The 17,151-nt window shown below is 44.0% G+C and overlaps 1 protein-coding gene across 4 annotated transcripts; it reads right to left on the reverse strand.

The window, feature by feature from the left end:
• Positions 1-565: 565 nt before the first annotated feature.
• On the reverse strand, positions 566-17,080 carry LOC310838483 (testis-expressed protein 47-like). 4 transcript variants are annotated; one of them, XM_083725950.1, is made up of 8 exons: positions 14,063-14,738; positions 11,248-11,320; positions 10,240-10,346; positions 8,388-8,449; positions 6,470-6,674; positions 5,576-5,732; positions 2,621-2,680; positions 566-971 (listed from the first exon to the last, which is right to left on the reverse strand). In XM_083725950.1, the coding sequence occupies exons 1-7, from the start codon at positions 14,216-14,218 to the stop codon at positions 2,643-2,645; spliced, it is 798 nt and encodes a 265-aa protein (XP_083582076.1). In that variant the 5' UTR covers positions 14,219-14,738; the 3' UTR covers positions 566-971; positions 2,621-2,642. The 4 variants fall into 4 exon arrangements, with proteins under 4 accessions (XP_083582076.1, XP_083582077.1, XP_083582075.1 ...); XM_083725951.1 differs by lacking the exons at positions 2,621-2,680; positions 14,063-14,738 and adding an exon at positions 15,605-17,080; XM_083725949.1 differs by lacking the exon at positions 2,621-2,680.
• Between the last annotated feature and the right edge of the window lie 71 nt (positions 17,081-17,151).

The raw sequence follows: 17,151 nt of genomic DNA on the forward strand, positions 1-17,151 counted from the left end.
TCTCAGATGGACCCAGGATCAAAGCCCAAAGCAAATAACTCATTAGGCACAAGAGGCATCTGCGCTCTTAATAAGGTGGCATGATTAGTTGTTGCATGTCCCATCTGTTCTGGATCTTAAGGACACCTGTGGCAGGCTCCCTGAATAGCCACTGACAATGGTAGCTCTCCCCACGTTCCTTTGGCGTTTCCATACAATTTGGAGGCTTAGCTTGGTCAGAATCGAGTATACACTTCCAGAGTGGAATGCTAAATACATTACATCTGGTAATGAGACACCATAGCCGCTAGAGGGCCATGAGAACTTGTGTCCTGGGCTTTTCAGACTCATGGGCTATCTGAAACCAAAGAGTTGCATTGGTTTGCAAGATGTGAAATATATTGGCATTGTTTTCAGCTCTCCTACCCCACTAGTATGAACTGCCTCTCCTCCACTACTCATTTTATCCTCCTTACAGTAGTTCAAGCTGAAAAATTGTGACTTGTCCCATATCAGCCAGTGGAGATGCGAACACTGGTCTCACAGCTTCTTAGTTCAAAACTACGAACTACTGCACCACACTGTCTTGCAATCCATTCTAGTAAGTGAGATCATGCTTTATTTTGAAAACATTGCCATTTAGATGCTGGTTCTGAATTGAAGGAATGCCTAAGATTTCAGAGCAACGCTAGAGATTTTCAATACTTTCCACAAACGGTGAACTAAAACAACAAGTGAGATGAAAAAATTGCTCAACTGTGTCTCCTTTCATCCTACCCATGCTTCCCAGTGATCACTTTAAAACACCTCCTTTGCTATTGAATTCTCAATCAAATCTTAAGGTATTCAGTCTTGATGTCCTGCTACTACCACTCTGCTCCAAATGCAATACATTTTGTCCCGAGTCTTTTTTCCTTATTGAAAGTGGGTTCTCTTTGCAGCAGCCCATTCAAGATGCAATTTTAACCGTTCTGCCAAAGGCCATGTCGTCTCTGTTTCGGAGACAGAAGAAGTGGAGTGTTAGAACCATCTTAAGGTGCTGGAGATTTATGCTAGACAGACTGAGGGCAAGGGTTGGCAAGACGGGGTTATGACTCAATAAAAGAACAAGCAGTGGCTTATGCATCACTTGTTCCCTGCACAAAGGAGCTGCTCAAAGCGGCTTACAAATTCAAGCAAACAGAAAAGCAATGATCCAGCTATATAGGAAGATGTGTTTGTGGCTGATGCACTTGACAGAAAAGGCCATTTGCACTTAGATGGCCCTAACATACAAAAGGGAACAGTGTTGGACACTTCTGTAGGCGCTAGCCCAGAGTAAGCTTGCATCCGTCCCATACTTTGTTTTAAGAATGCAAACGTGTAAGCTGCAAAATGTGATGATCCTCTAGCTTTGATGGGAGCACAGGGATGCTGCCCAAAGTAAAGCCACTTGGAGCACAACAGGTATACATCTTGGTGGTTCTTGTTTCTGTATTTCTCGGGCGACAACATACATGAACAAACATACATGAATTTTGGCACAGTATACTTCCACAAGCAGAGTGAGTGGTGTAGTGTGACCTTAGCCCCTAGAATAGCAGTTTGTGTGAACAGAGTAACAGAATTAATGGCAAGAGTCAGGTCCTTTATTTAAAAAAACAAAACAAAAAGAGATAGCATCCTGTATAGCCAAGAGAGCTTAGTCTGTCTTCCCAGTTTACCCAGCTGCTTTTCAAGAGCTTGTACCTTGTGATGAATGCTGCTTTCAGACCTTTTCCAGGGATCATTATGAGCTCGAGATTCTCTGCTGTTCCTCTAGCAAGACAGCTAACTAACAACCACATTTGATCTACAGCATTTTGTGTAGCTGTGGAAAAGCTGTGAAACTCCAGGTGCTATTTGCCTCCCAACTCTCATCAGCCCAGCTAGCCCAATGATCAGGGATAAGGGGTGGTGAAGTCCAACAATAGCTGGAGATCAACTTCCCCTTCTTCATTTAGTGAAGCAATCTTAAAGATGTTGGTGTTAAGAAAAAATCCCAAAGTTCGTATTAGCCAACCAAGAAGTCAAAAAAGAGTGTGCTGAATGCAAGCTTTTGAGCTCTCCAGAACTCTTCCTCAGGCTAGCTGGCCAAAGGGGGAGGGAGACTGAGAAAACATCACTGGTGTTGAAGCATCTGATAAGCATCATAAGGAGTGTGGGAAGGAACAAGCATTAAACTGGCATTGCACTGTGGCCTTCTGAGGAAGAGAAGAAACACATAATGGAGGCGTTCCCATCTCTAAAATAAGCTGATCTTCATAATCAAACTGCTATCTCCATAGCTTTCCTCCACTGTGGTACAGAAGTGGATTGGCAGCTTTGTTTTGGGATCGGAAGAGGAATCTCTATACCAGGCATACAGTGTTGCATGTTCACACAAACCTGAACTTATTGTAGTGTGATTACTACTATGCAGAGCGGTGGAATTCAAAAGCGATTGCTTCTATAGCAGCAGGTAGCGATGTTAATGTGACAGGTGACTAAAAGTTGTTCCTGTAAGAAGCAGGTGGTGTTAGTCTGGTCTAGCAACAAGTGGCCTGTGACTATACTCATGCGCTGGGAAGCATCATGCAAGTGCCTGCATGCAGTGGGAAGCATACAATTTGCTGTACTGTACCTTTACGCTGTGCATGAAGAACTTAAACTGATGTGGGATCATCGCTTCGAAACACAAGCCCTTCAACCAAAACAAGGGCTATATAAATGGCAGCATTGACTGATTTCAAATTAAACCCTGCCAAAGGTGAAAACCCTTTTATGTGTCTCTTGGCAAGTGAAAAGGGATGAGAGAGAGAGAGAATATCAAATAAATTTTGAAGGGGCATTTTCTCTGTATTGCTCCATAACCAGTGAAATAAATCCACATGCTTTCTTAGTGTGTGGAATTGACTCACATTTAAATCCAAACATAGACATCAGTAGAGGGCACAGAGATAGCAAGGTCCGAGGGCAAAGTCTTCCTATGGCAGCCAGAAGCTCAACTTACCATCTCTTTTACATACACATTGCCTGAAATAAACCTAAGATTCAGGGGTTGGGTGGGGGGAGAATCTGGGTTACAGAGTTGCTTCTTTCTATAGCAATGACGGATCCATTGCCTCTCAAATCATTCAATTGGACATTATCTGGGAGATTGTTTTAATTAGTTCATAGGTATAGACATATGACATAGGAACCATAGCAGAGAGAGGGAGGAAATTTAACTTTGCATGGTACCATTTCCCCATAGCTGGTGTTTTGCCCCATTAAACCTGGAAGAAGAATTGGGGTGTCTGCTCTATAGCACAAGACATGGATCTAGATACAGTACAGGCATTTGGTCCGTCCATATGTTCATTGACGTGTGTGTGTACAACTCAACCAAGAATTGAGAGCATGTGAGCTTTCTGTCTGCAGATCTCCCAGCAGAACAGGGAAAGGTTTCCCATAGGATAGTTGCTATTCCTGTTTCATTTGCTGCCTTCTACCCTGCCTGCATCCAGTTACTCTGTTTTAAGGATACCAAAACAAAAAAAATTCCTTCCAGTAGCACCTTAAAGACCAACTAAGGATACCAGACGTTCTCGTTTCCCGGGGACAGTCCCCAGATTTACAAATCAGTCCCCTGACAAAATCCTATCATTCCTACTGAAGTTGAAAAGTGTCCCCGGATTCATTGAAAAAAATCTGGTAACCTTACTCTATTTGTCTTTAACTCTCCCCCTCCCCCCAAAAAGCCAGCTAGGCCATTGAAGTCCCAGCTCACCTCCTGGCTGCCAATCTACTACTAAACAGTGACTTGGAGGCACACAGAACCAAAATCCACTGGTGCACATAACGTATTATCTTGTGTCCTTTGGCCAAACATTTCTCCTGGAAGACACACTAACAAGCCACAACCAGAATCTGTGCAAATCTCTCTGAAATCCAGAGTTTTTTCAAGTTTGCCACTTTGGAATTTCACATCTGCCCTCTTCTAGTAGCTTCACTAACTACATAGGGCAGTTAGTATTTTGCCATTAGACCCAGGCAAGCCAATAAGCTTGTTGTTATCAAGAATCCTCCAGGATACCTGCAAATATCCCTAGAGGGGCAGAGGCAGATTTAGAGACCAGATGAGTCCTACGATTCCTGAGCCTTGCATTTAATTTGGTATGTTACAGCAGGATGCTCAGTGCCTTCTTTTTGCAGGTATACCAGCCTTGCCCTGAATGCTTTGTAGAGAGCCTTGGGCAAGGCAATACCTATTTCAACTTTGAACTCTGCTCTAGCATTTTGCAGCAGAGGGGCTTGAGGTAGCTAAGGCTGTCATTTCTTGCGCACTTTCCTGGAGGAAAGTACGACTGAACACAGCAAGCACCCACAGGATGCTGCGACACCTAAGTGTCTGTTCTCCTAAGATATATAATTGGTTAGATTTTGAGAAGCTAAGCAACTGTTCTCAAAATCTAACCTATTATATTTCTAGCCAGCACATGTTGGTGGGTTGATGAGATAGGTGCCTGCGGCATATCCTGAAGCTCACAGATTTGAGGTTCAGATGCAGGCTGCATTCACATGGATGTTCACAGTACAGCTGAAGTTTATTCCCAAAGTGTCCATGCAATACAGCAGTAAGGTACTGCTATAAGTACTTCTGTGTACACAGGTGCAGCCCATCCTGGGTGCCCAAGTAAAGGTGTTTTTTTTAAAAATAAATAATTATTCACTCAGCTTCACAAGGACATCTCTCAGCAGCTGGAAAAGGCAGCAGCAAAAAGATCAGTCTTGGCACTTGCCTTTAAGGTAAGTACAGCGGCTGGGCAGCTAGCCCAAGCATTAGAGACATGATTTGCATGCAGAAAATCCCAGGTTCATGCCTTGGTGCATCCACTTAAAGTATCTCTAGTAGGAACACTGGAGGAAATCTGTTTTGGGGACCTTAAATAATTGCTGCCGGTCTCCTTCCCTGAATTTTTAGCCTCTATGGCCAGTTCACAGGTGGAGATCATAGGAAAAGAGGGCAGCATATTCTACCCATTTGCTCCTAAGAAGTATGAGCACAAATGTATTTGGATAACAGCTAAACTCTAAGCCCTTGTTTGTAAATGTGATCAAATTAATAGTTAATCAAATCAAACCACTTTAAACGTATTGGGCTTACAGTATTTATGTTGTGATAGTTCTGCAATGAATATGAATACAAGGAGCTACCTTTTGCCAAATCAGACTGACTGGCAACAGCTCTCCATGATCTAGGTAGGGATCTTCCCAGGCTAACCCGCAGATGCAGGGGATTAAACCTAGGACCTTGCTTGTGTGATTTCTAACAGACTAATCTGGCCTTTCTCTCACCATGAAGCCCAAAGCAGTATACATGTGGTTTCCATGTAGTCACCCAGGCACCAGCCAGAAACAAACCCACTTAGTTCCAGCAACATGGTGGTAGTCTCATGTGCCTTCAGACCATACCCTTGATCATCTATCTTCCAAGCAGGTGTTCTACATCCCCTAGAGACTCTTACCTGTGCCTCTTAGGCCCCTGTCCCACAAAATGTTGGGCTATGGGCCCACCCACAGCCTTCCTCCCTAGCCTTACATGATTGGTCCATACCTGAATCCATCAGAATGTTCAAAGGGGAGTCATAAAGTTGCAGGTACTGAGCTGCACTCAGTAACTCTTGGCATTCCAGCAGGTGGCAGATGGTATCTTGGGGGACAATGAGCTCTGGGACCTTCTCCAGGATGGCATCTTCAAGGTTCTTGGGCTTCTGGAGAAGAAGTTAAGAACTCAGTGTCAGGTGAATCCCATGGTCTATATGAAGATAGGAACACTGTGCTGGTGGGAATATTTTGCTGACCTGTCCTGTTTTATAACGCTTGGGTCACTTAGCAGTCAGTGCAATGAAAGGGACAATGAAAAGAAAAATACCATTGCATTAGAGGTGAAACTTAAACCAGCCTTAATTTTTGATGGCATGGCATCAGCTTCCCAAGCTATTTGAGGAAGAGATGCTGTTGTAGCTTGCTGTTGTTCGAATGGGATTGTTTTGTTGCATATTTTAATTATGGATGCTTATATTTTAATGTTTTAAGAGGAATATTTTTTTTTACTGTTGTATTTTAATTGGGAGCATTTATGTTTAAAAGTTTGTGCAACTGGTTTTTATACTAGCAGAGGCCTAATCTGGCATTAAGCAGTATATAAATTACTACTATCGCCACCAACATCATCAACTTGGAGAGTTGTTGCCAGGCTTCCTTCAGCCACTCTTTCTCTCACTCCTCCGTGGCCAAGAAAAGCTCTCATCTCTTCTACGTGACCTCCATCATATCAGGCACTACTAGGCTGCATTGCAAATGGCTGGTGGCGGTCTTCAGTCTCTGTGCGAGCAGCGCCTGACATACTAATAATGCATGCTCTGCAGGTACCAAAACAGCGAAAACAATAATAGAAGAGGCTAGGAGAGTGTCAGACCCATTCTGGCAACGGCTCAAGGGCCCATACCTTGGGGTACCTCTGCAGATGCTTGCCAAGTTTCAGGAGTGTGGTGAGGCACTCGCAGATGATAGCCTCCGTTGGCTCTTCTCGGGCTGCATCGTACTCCTGGTGTCTCTCAGGCACATTCAGTACTTTGTAGTTCCACTGCTGGAAGAGTCGGGAAGGGAGATTGTGGGACATGACAAGGATCTTGGCATCCAGGACTAACACTCTGAAACAGAGGCCAAGAAATCACAGCTCAGAGCTTGCACTTTCTTTTGAAACCAAGAGAAAAACAACTATTGGGGGGTGGGGTACCTCTCAGGACAGAAACAAAGACAATGGGGCAACCAAACCCCCTCCACCCAGCAGCAGGATTTGGCCTGAGTCTGCATGCACAGCATACATTTAAAGTATGTCTCCATCCACAAAGAATCCTGTGAATTGGTAGCTTAATGGTGCTTGTTGCTGTATGGGGGTAAACTACAGTCTGGGTGAGAAGAAACATTTCAAACTACAGTGGTACCTCGGGTTAAGTACTTAATTCATTCTGCAGGTCCGTTCTTAACCTGAAACTGTTCTTAACCTGAAGCACCAATTTAGCTAATGGGGCCTCCTGCTGCTGCCGCGCTGCCGGAGCCCGATTTCTGTTTTCATCCTGAAGCAAAGTTCTTAACCTGAAGCACTATTTCTGGGTAAGCAGAGTCTGTAACGTGAAGCGTATGTAACCCGAGGTACCACTGTATCACTAATGCCATTTAGCAGAGTTGGAAGCGCTAAACAAATACATCACCACCATGAAAGGTTCTAACTCTAGCCTTCCTCTCATAGGCATTAAGGGATTCCTTAAGCTCCTTCAAAGAATAAAAGCTTCAAAAGCTGGAAACTGAGCCAAGCGCAGTGACATCCACAGAACCAGAGAGCTCCTGCAAGGTTGTGACACCCCAGGCCTGATGTTTTCTAAGGGCAGGTTCATAAATGCAAATATGAACTCTTGCCACTCAGTAACTCAGGCCAAACTACAGGTTCATGATGTGATTAACAATCACATTGTGGTTTTTTACAATTAAATATCACGTTGTAATTGACACCACAGTGTCAAGAGAGGCTTAACACACACCCCCTTCCCAACTGCAATCTCCATAAAGGTCTCATGCACACTCACCCTATGTAGCAATTAGTACTAAGAGAAAACTTCCCATTGATGTCAATAGGAACTCCCCCCCCCCCAATGCCGATTACCGTTTTTATTAAATCACAGCTGGAAAAGGATACGCTGATACACTACCACCACCACCCCACAAATGCCTAGTATTTTATTTTTAATTAAACCCACTACATGATTGCTAATCATGTCATAAATATAATGTGTAGTTAGGCAAAATGATGAATGTTAAGTATTGCTTCCCTCACGTGATGTGAAATCTGTTAAGCTCATTCGCATATAAAAAGCACCACAATACTTGAGTCAGGGAGAAGTAAAGATGTCAACTGCCCATCTGCCTCTCGGTACCAGAATATGTGTTATTAGTATTGGTGTTTTTATCCACTACTCCTCCAAAAAGGTTTGGGGGCATCCTCCCTCATTCATCCTCAGAACACCCCTGTATGATAGAATAAGCCAAGAGTCCATGCAAGGTACAAGGTCATGTAGTATGGCAGTCTATCAGGAATTGCTGGAAGCTGAAAGAAACAGTTCCTTTAGTGAAGCCTACAGAAACATTAGCATTGAGGGGTTCAGTCCTTGCATCCTACAAGATCAAAAGGTATATTTAGACTGTGATCTCATGCCTACTTGCCTAGGAGTAAGCCTCGCTGAACTTAATGGTGTTTCTGAGAGGATTGCACTGCTAGTATATTAGATCAAATCCTGTTAATCAAAATTGCTCTCCTGACAACCAGCCCTAGGCTTGAAGAGGGCACATAATTGCCACCATCTGCTCACCTCTGCTGCTGCTCCATATCCCTCAGGTCTCGCAGGACAGCATAAAGCACATCACTGGATGACTGAAAGAAAAATCAACACATCTGGTTAAAAATGCAACCTAGCAATAAAGCAAGGGCACTCTTCTTGAACAAGTTTGCAGAAGTGCAACAGGCTCCAAATAGCCTGGGGGTTTTTGGATGGTTTGAGGGGAAAGAGCTAAAGCTCAATGGCAGAGCATACATTTTGCACAGGATCATATTAGAATCTTTAAATATCCATGTCTATGTGTGTGTGTACACACACACAATAATAAACCGTAAAAAAGTTTTATTTTTCAAAATGGAACAAAACCAACAGTAAGATGAAAATAATGTTTGTTTTTGTATACTTCCACTTTATCTATAATTGAAAAAAAATTCTGCTGCTTTTTCTAATTGCAAAGTCTTTGATCAGATCCTCAAAACTAATCTTGCATAACACATCTGCTTCTATACTTAGTAGAGATAAGACATCCAGCTTGCCTTGTTGCATAATTGTTCTGTTGGAATTTTTAATATAATTCAACTCAGAAAATGAACGCTCAGCTGAGTAATTTGTGACTATTATTGATAAAAACCCAGCAATGGAAAATTTCTCTAGTGTCCCCCTTCCCTTGATGCCCTAAGCACATGCTTATTTTGCTTAATGGTTAACCCAGTCCTGATTTTGCATGCAACAACCCCCCCCCCCTCCGGGAAAACTGCTCTTTAGTGTTCAATTGGAGCAAACAACAAAGTGGTTTTCTCCAGATTGACACTTGCTCTGATTGAGTACTAAAGAACAGGTTTTCCCTGGGAAAGGAGTGGGGCAAGGGGGAAACTGCTTGGACCCATGCCTAGAAAGTATGGGTGAAGCAGAAAACTGCGGGGAGCCATGCTTTTTAGGCACAGAACAAACTGAAGGGTGGACGAGCCCAGGCTTTTCAGATGGAAGTGAAAGCGCAACAAGTTGTGCTGTGTGTATTGAAGGAGCAGAATTGTGATGTAAGGTTTCCAAAACATGAAAGAAGGGGCAAGACACAACAACTAACACATTTTGGAACCGTTGATCTAAAACTGGTCCAGATGCCAACTCCAGCTAAGGACTCCTAGGCTGTCCGTTGCCATGGTTACGAACAGTGAGAGGCTGACTTCACAACATCCAAGGGTGTCTGATAACGAGAAAAAAGCAGGTACTGCCAAGGAGACTACCTCACCAATGGAGCCAACAAACACAACAGATTCTGGAAAAGGAAGCCCTCTCATGATTTCCTTTGTAAGGCTGCTGAGCACATGGAGGAGCTGCTTTTCCAGAGCCACCGTCTCACCTTCTCATTCCTTGCTATGGTCCTTATCTCAATAATGCAAAGGCTACCATTCCAAGCACTGGTGGAAAGGGACTTGTGGGGAGAGGGCTCTGGCTGGGGGGAAAGATGGAGTGGGAGGTGGTGAGAGAGGTGAAAGAGCAGGGTTATAATGCTTGGATCCCAGCTAATGCCGATGTGTGTTCTGTCATTTGGGGCAGGAGTCAATACAAGAGTAAATTCATAGACGGGCCATAGGCACGAAGGACTGATCCAGCAAACTGATCCACGAAGGACTGATCCAGCAAACTCAGGACATGAGTGACACAGTCACTCATAACCTTGAGCATAACCATAGAATCGTAGAGTTGGAAAAGGACCATGAGGACCATGTAGGCCAACTCACTGCCATGCAAGAATCTTTTGCCCAACGCAGGGCTCAAACCCACAACGCTGAGACTAAAGAGTCTCACACTCCACCAATGGAGCTATCCCATGTAATCCCAACATATCTTTCAACAGTGGGACCACCTCACCAAGAGACCTTACCTCCAGTATGTGTACAACATATGCGGGGTAGAGCAGCAGTAGGCCTGTGACCCCCTCACTCTGGTAATAGGAGCGCTGAAGACTCGCAAACAGTTGTTCCCAGTACTCTGAGGAGAAGCAAGGCAGGCTTGAATCGTTCTTGGAATAGCATGCCAACCCCCATACAGTGGAACAGCCAGGTGACACCTGTCCCCCCTGGCCTCTCAGGCTCGCCCATCCCCTGCCTTCCTTGCTGTAAAGCCAAACTAAAATCAGGCTTGCGAAATAGGAAAGAAAGGTGTGGGTTTGTAGAGGAGGCCCAATGCCTGCAATCCTTTCTTAATGTCTGCATTTTCTTTAAAAAGCCCCTCTTTCTATTAATCTGAGAAAACCTATGAATCTGAAGCTCATGTTAAAAGATGGAAAGTATCCCAACCTTTACCCAATGACTCAGTGACAGCCCTACGAGGATTCTGCATTGCCTCTCTTCAACCGACCCTACAAAATTCCCTACTAATTTTCATTTCAGTGCTGCGCAGGTTAACACTTTACCTGCGTGTAACTTGTCTCAATTGCCTTAGCTAAAAAAGAGCATCTCATTTATGCTTGGTAGGCAAAAACAGTTTGCTGACTTTGGTTTGTACTCAAAGACACACATTTCGTCTTGTCCGACAGAATGCCTTCCCTTCTCCTGCCAGCCTGGGGGTTCTCCCAACCTTCTGGAACAGATTTGAGGAGGGGAGAGGGGAAGGGGAGAGGGGAGGAAGCCCCACTGCACTAGTGGGAATACTTGTGCTGGTTTCTGCAACTTAGTTTAATGCAGTCCTTTCTCCTATGTTTCCAAACTCGTGTGCTCGCCCCCCCCCCCCCGGCAGCCTCCCCAAGGCCTCTAATATTTGCCCCAGACACCAATATGGCTAACAAGATGGCAATGGGCAGCCCATTTCTTTCATTTGCCTCACCCCATTCTAGAACCTCTTGTGAATTATCTAGAAAGGTGAAGCAGCCAGCAGGCGGATGTTTCCTTACCAGCTAAATCCCTTTTGTCAGCCAGCTCTGGTGAGATCTTGGCCAGGAGAATCAGCCGGTGGAGAAGAGATTTCTAAAGGACAAACAGAAAGCATCTGTTATTGTAAGCTACAAACTAAGGTCAGCTGTGTAAAGAGTTACACTTTGAGATATTTAAAACATGTTGTTTTTGATATTGTTATAAAAATTACCATATTTTTCCATGTATAAGACTAGGTTTTTTTCCTTAAAAAAATGTCCAAAATTTGGGGGCATCTTATACATAGGGGCCATATCCCCCCTCTTTTTCTTAAGTCGGAGTCCCCCCAAATAGGGGGCATCTTATAGATGGAAAAATACGGTACCTTTCTTCTGTTATTAATCTCTGGTTGTGACCAATAGAATCTCTTTATTCTCCCTGCCATTTTTTGAAACATTTATTATTGCACATTCCTAATTATTATTTGTGCTTATGGTGATACTAGGGAGGTTATGGGGTCCCACTTTTAATGTCATTTGCTCCTACAAAGGTTTTGGGACAGACAATAGCCTGAGGTTGTAAGATTACCACAAACTGTAATTTAAGAAGAGTTTGGATTTGATATCCTGCTTTATCACTAGCAAAGGAGTCTCAAAGCGGCTAACATTCTCCTTTACCTTCCTTCCCCACAACAAACACTCTGTGAGGTGAGCGGGGCTGAGAGACTTCAAAGAAGTGTGACTAGCCCAAGGTCGCCCAACAGCTGCATGTGGAGGAGCAGAGATGTGAACCCAGTTCACCAGATTACGAAACTACCACTCTTAACCACTATACCACACTGGCTCTAATTTAAGATTTTGCACCTTGTTTCTTAGTTTAAGAGAGGGTGAAATAGAGTTAGTGCTAAAAAAAATTAATTTCCCTCCCCCTCCCTGCAATCTATTTTCTGCTTGACTTCCTTTGAGTAAACTAAGACATTCACTCAAAATACTTATTCTGCTTGCATGATTAAGTATGCTCATGCATGAGCTCTTGTGAATGAAGCCTTGCTGCGTAGCCTGAAGTCTGTGTTTGTGTTATAATTAAATAAGCATTCATTATGACAGCCCTGACTAGTTGGGGCTGAGGGGAGTTGTAGTCCAAAGCATCTTTCTTCCACCTCTTTCTCCCCTCTCCGGAACCTGAGAGTGCCTATGATAGCAACGTCTCACAACAAATGTACACCTACCTGTGGATAGGACTCTGTGAATTGAAAACAGAGATGCTATATGTGCCTTTGTTGTCTATGAAACTCTTTCAATAAAAACCATTTAAAATCTGGAGGCACTTGGTTGGTGAAAGCAGACTTATAAACTCGGAAAAGGTGCTTGCAATTTGAACCTAAGCAAGCTTATTTGGAAATAAACCCCACTGAGTTCAGTAGGAATCACTTCTAAGTACTGTAGATATTTATATTGCTGTCTTCAACTTGCTTCAGTCTCACATGGCCGCAGCTGTCCATGCATTCGTAACTTCAAGGCTGGACTGCCCTTGAGGTTGGTCCACAGGGCAGATGTTCTCCACCCCTGCATTGCAATGCCTTCGTGTTTTTCAATTTCATGTGTTCAAGCAGGACATAGCCCATTTTCATCTTGTGTACATTTAAATCCACCAATAAGTGCAATTTAAGTGGCTGGTTTTGTTCTCAGAAATGTAGAATGCTAAAGATCAAAGGAAAATGGCCCATGATGTAACTTACCCTCCAACATTTACCAGGTGAAAACAGAATGATACGTTTTAGATAAGAAAATATTTGGTCACAATGCAGCAGCGAGCAAGTTATGTCCACTAATCCATGGCTCACTTGCCTCACTATTGCCATTTGGAAACATTTAGTATCAATATTGCATTCCCTGTACAGAACACTTTTCATTCAGATATCATACCTTTTTTTAAAAAAAAAAAGATGAGCTCCACACTAAGTTCACTTCCAATTGCTATGGCTTCCAAAAAGGCTGCCTGCTGAGCCATATTGCTGCAATTCAATTGGATGCAATGCTTGAATATTTAGGCCCATGCTTGGAATTAGGACACCTACTAAGAAAATAGGCCCTTCATTTACCAGTAATAGGAACAGCCACACTGCATGTTACAACACTGACAGGAGGGGCATAGATGTGGGTTTGAATATGTGAGCATAAAGGGTTTGATTTTCTCCTGGTAGGTCACTCTGCTTGGAACCATTGAGGATACACTGTAGATGTCTCACAGAAGACATGGGCCACAAGAAGTAAACCTCTGCCACTTCTCCAAGTGATTCCTTTTTGTTCCAATCTCAGAAAAGTAGAAGATGAATAAGTGAACAGTGAACATCACTCGAACAGGAGGTTTTGATGTGCTCTCCCGAAACTATCAACTTTCACCTGCTTCTAGGAGGGATAAAACAAGGGCAGCGACTGTGTTGATATCAAGCAAGGGCTAACTGGGTCCCAAGAAGCAGACTGGAAGAGCAACAGATTCTAGTGGCCCAGGACCCATTTTCATCAGGGGTACAAAAAGATGCTTTCTAAGGTCTAATATTACACCACACAACTCATAGTGGGCAAAACAGACACACACTTACAAACTGTATCCACAAAATGTTCATTCAGCAGTTTCATTTTGGACACAGGTATCAGTCCCGCGCACCCCCCCCTCACTCCACCCAAACTATTGCTCACAGCTAACATATCACACACTCGAGCCCTGCTCTCTCTCTCTCTCTCTCTCTCTCTCTCTCTCTCTCTCTCACACACACACACACACACACACACACACACCCTCAGCCACAGTGAGGAATTAAGCAGGTACATGGAATCCCTGATCTAGAGTACTCACTGTTTCCTTTGTGCCACTGTGCACTTTTTCATGGAGGAGCTGATCAAGTAAGTTTGTTCTCTCTTCCTCAGATGGCGATGCTTCCTGCTTCTCCCACATCTCGCTCTCCTTCTCATAATGCCCCTTTCCTGAGGCGCCTGCTTTAAGCCTTGACATAGTGGTCTGGCTTCTAAAAACCTGATTCTGGGAGATGGAGCTTGGGGAGCTTTGAATAAATCATAGAAATCTATCCAGATAATGTTACACTTTGCATCAACCATGAGGCAGTTCTGGCCAAACAAAGCTGTTTGTTGACAACCGTGGCTCCTGGTGTCTTAGGAGCAGTATCAGGCATGCACATTTTTCTCTCAAAGGTGCATTGTCTTTTGGCATTTGGCATTGGCAGGCTAGCTGAATGGGGCAGCCGTTGCTCAGGCAACACTTGACCTCTAACGATAACATCTGAGCCTTGTGGTGACATTTCAAAACTTATGGGCAGGCAGGAGCTACACTTTTGGGAGTAGACGTTGGGCTGTTACCTGAGATCTGTTTTTTGCTAAGTTCATCTACAGCAGCATTAACAGGGTGGGAAGACATATTTGTGCCAACAGTGGCAAATTTCAGCCATGGAATTATAATGTACGTACCAATTATTTTTGCACAGAAATGCAAATATAAATGGTAACATGAAGCAACCAATCTGCTGGCCAGTCAGAAGTTGGGATTCTCTAATGACACACAGCCACATTTCAATGCACTGGCCAGAGACACACTCAAGCGCTAAGGAGTCTTTCACACGTGTAAATAAGCATCCTTCTGTCACTGTCCCCCAAGAAAGTACAGATCTTTAGATGTACTCCATCAAAATATTGGAGGGTCATTCACAGTGTTTTCCCCAAAATGAATAAACAAACAAAATATATATTCGCTTAATTGCTCCAAATGTCTCCAATTTTTGCTCACTCAGCAATGTACACAAGTTGGTTTTTTTCAAAACCAAACAAAGAAACCATGACTTCTTATAGAGACTGCTCACAAACTATGGACTTTGTGCCCAAAGTGGGTGTTCACTTATTTGCAAAGCCTCACAAAACTTACCTGGTTTCCAGTGTAGGTGCTGGAAAAACAGAGGTGCTACATGACAGTGAATGCAGCTCTGGGGGCTGGAAAACAGTGAAACCTACGTTTGGCACCCAAGATTTCATAAGAATTTGCTTCCTACATCAAGAGGAAGTGCAGAACATTCCATCATCTAAGAACATCCATGACTTTCACTTACAAATCTCCAGTAAGTGACAGCAGTAAGTGACTAAAGCAGAATGGGCCTGTGCAACAAATAACATTTGAGAGGGACAAAAGACTAGGAGCTGACTTCAGTTAAAGAGACTTGTCTAAATTCCCCCTTTTTTCAAACAGCCAAAAGGGTTTTATAGCTAGCCCTATTTAAAGCTCCCTCACATGTTAAAGCTCCCTCACATGTCCTTAGGCTCCCACAGGGAGTTTGGTGAATATGGGGCTGGAGGAACCCTGGAAGTATCTCTCCCACTCATCCCAGGCACAAACCTTCCCATCCACTCTCTGCCTCTCCAGCCGCAACTGATACATTGAAGTCCTCTCTTCAAAGGTGAAATCATCCGTGTGGTATAAAAAGCTGCTGGCTGCCTGGGAGGACGCCATAGTTCACTGTGCTCCTGCTGAAGTTGCTAGGCAATGGCTTAACAAAAGAGCCCCCAGGGAGTGGGAGATGGCTCACTCCATCCCCCATGTCAACAAAGCTCAGCCTGCAGCAGCCTGGTAAGGGGATGCTTACATTCGGCCAGAGACACGGTTGTGCCAGCAAATTAATGAGTCCAAAGTCATGCTCTCCTGCACGCTTTTCCAGGGAGTCTGGGAAACTAGGGCTGTCATTCAGGTGTACAGCTTTTTCTTCACAGATGTTGGGGATAGATAGATAGAAACACACTAGGCAGAAGCAATGAAAGCCTAAGACTGAATGCCAGCACCCTCTGAAAGAACGTCTGCACGGCAGCTTGCTTTGTAGCACTACAAAGGACTGTGCAGCGAGGGCCCCACACCAGCAGTATAAATTGGATTCCGCAGGCTGCGCTGCTTGCACAAGCACCATAATGACACACTTCTGACGCATCCCTCTTTTGCGCGCTCTCTCTCTCTCTCTCTCTCTCTCTCTCTCGTCTCCTTGCAGTCTGGGTTCTGCTCTCTGCACTCCATTGAAGTGGAACTCTCCAAAATCACCAGCCACCTTAGACACTGACAAATCCAAAGATCTCTGTCCTAATTCTCCTTAACCCCTTTGTGGACAGAGGATCACCTACTCCTACTCAATTCCTCCCATGCCCTAGGTTTCAGTGACCGGCCTCGTCTTGTGCTCTTCCCTGCCTACATTCACCCAACCTTTCTATGGGGTGGTTTGTTTTTCTGCTTCCACACACACTCCTCCATTGGGGTCCCTGGCGGGGGGGGGGGTTGAATAATTATTATTATTATTATTATTATTATTATTATTATTATTATTATTACTATTACTATTACTATTATTATTATTATTGCCTCTATCATTTCTCTACACACTGCCTCCTGGAAGTCTCTGTCAGATCACATGGCTTTGAGTATTACCCCCATACTGATGCCTTCCGAGCTCTACCTCTCTAATCCAAAGCCTTCTCTCATCATTCCACCCCACAGTGCTAACTATCTGTCTGATTATTTCATCATTGTCTCACACTAAGAGTAGACTCAGAAGTTAATGGACCTTTCGGAGGCAAGAATATGCAGGCATATCTGGTTGCTTGAGGTAAGAATCCCGCATGAAGTGGAGCCACATGCAAGGCAACTTAATAGCAGGAACTCGGATTCCAGCAGCCACATCAAACATTTCACATCTAAGACAGCTCTAGTTTGATCATTCTGGTGTGTAGGAAGGAGCTCCAGGAAATGCACAGAGTTGCCCCCAGAGTCCATTTTATACTGTGTACTTTATACATTTAAAGGCTTCGAGAAGAATGCTTCAGAACCCATTTCCAGCATATTGGAACACAAAAACCAAAATTACCCCTCCCCGTTGCCAGAACATCCGAGTGAACAGACAACCG

This window comes from Podarcis gaigeae (genome assembly GCF_964106915.1).
Source record: "Podarcis gaigeae genome assembly, chromosome: 2".
Classification (NCBI taxonomy): domain Eukaryota; kingdom Metazoa; phylum Chordata; class Lepidosauria; order Squamata; family Lacertidae; genus Podarcis; species Podarcis gaigeae.

Bases quoted from the DNA above. Each gene is read 5' to 3' on its own strand.
- LOC310838483 (XM_083725949.1), bottom strand. From the start codon at position 14,218: ATGTCAAGGCTTAAAGCAGGCGCCTCAGGAAAGGGGCATTATGAGAAG. The intron at 10,347-11,247 runs GTAAGGAAACAT...GCTTCTCCTCAG, and splicing joins TGACAAAAGGGATTTAGCTG to AGTACTGGGAACAACTGTTT. The intron at 8,450-10,239 runs GTAAGGTCTCTT...TTTTTCTTTCAG, and splicing joins ATGTTGTACACATACTGGAG to TCATCCAGTGATGTGCTTTA.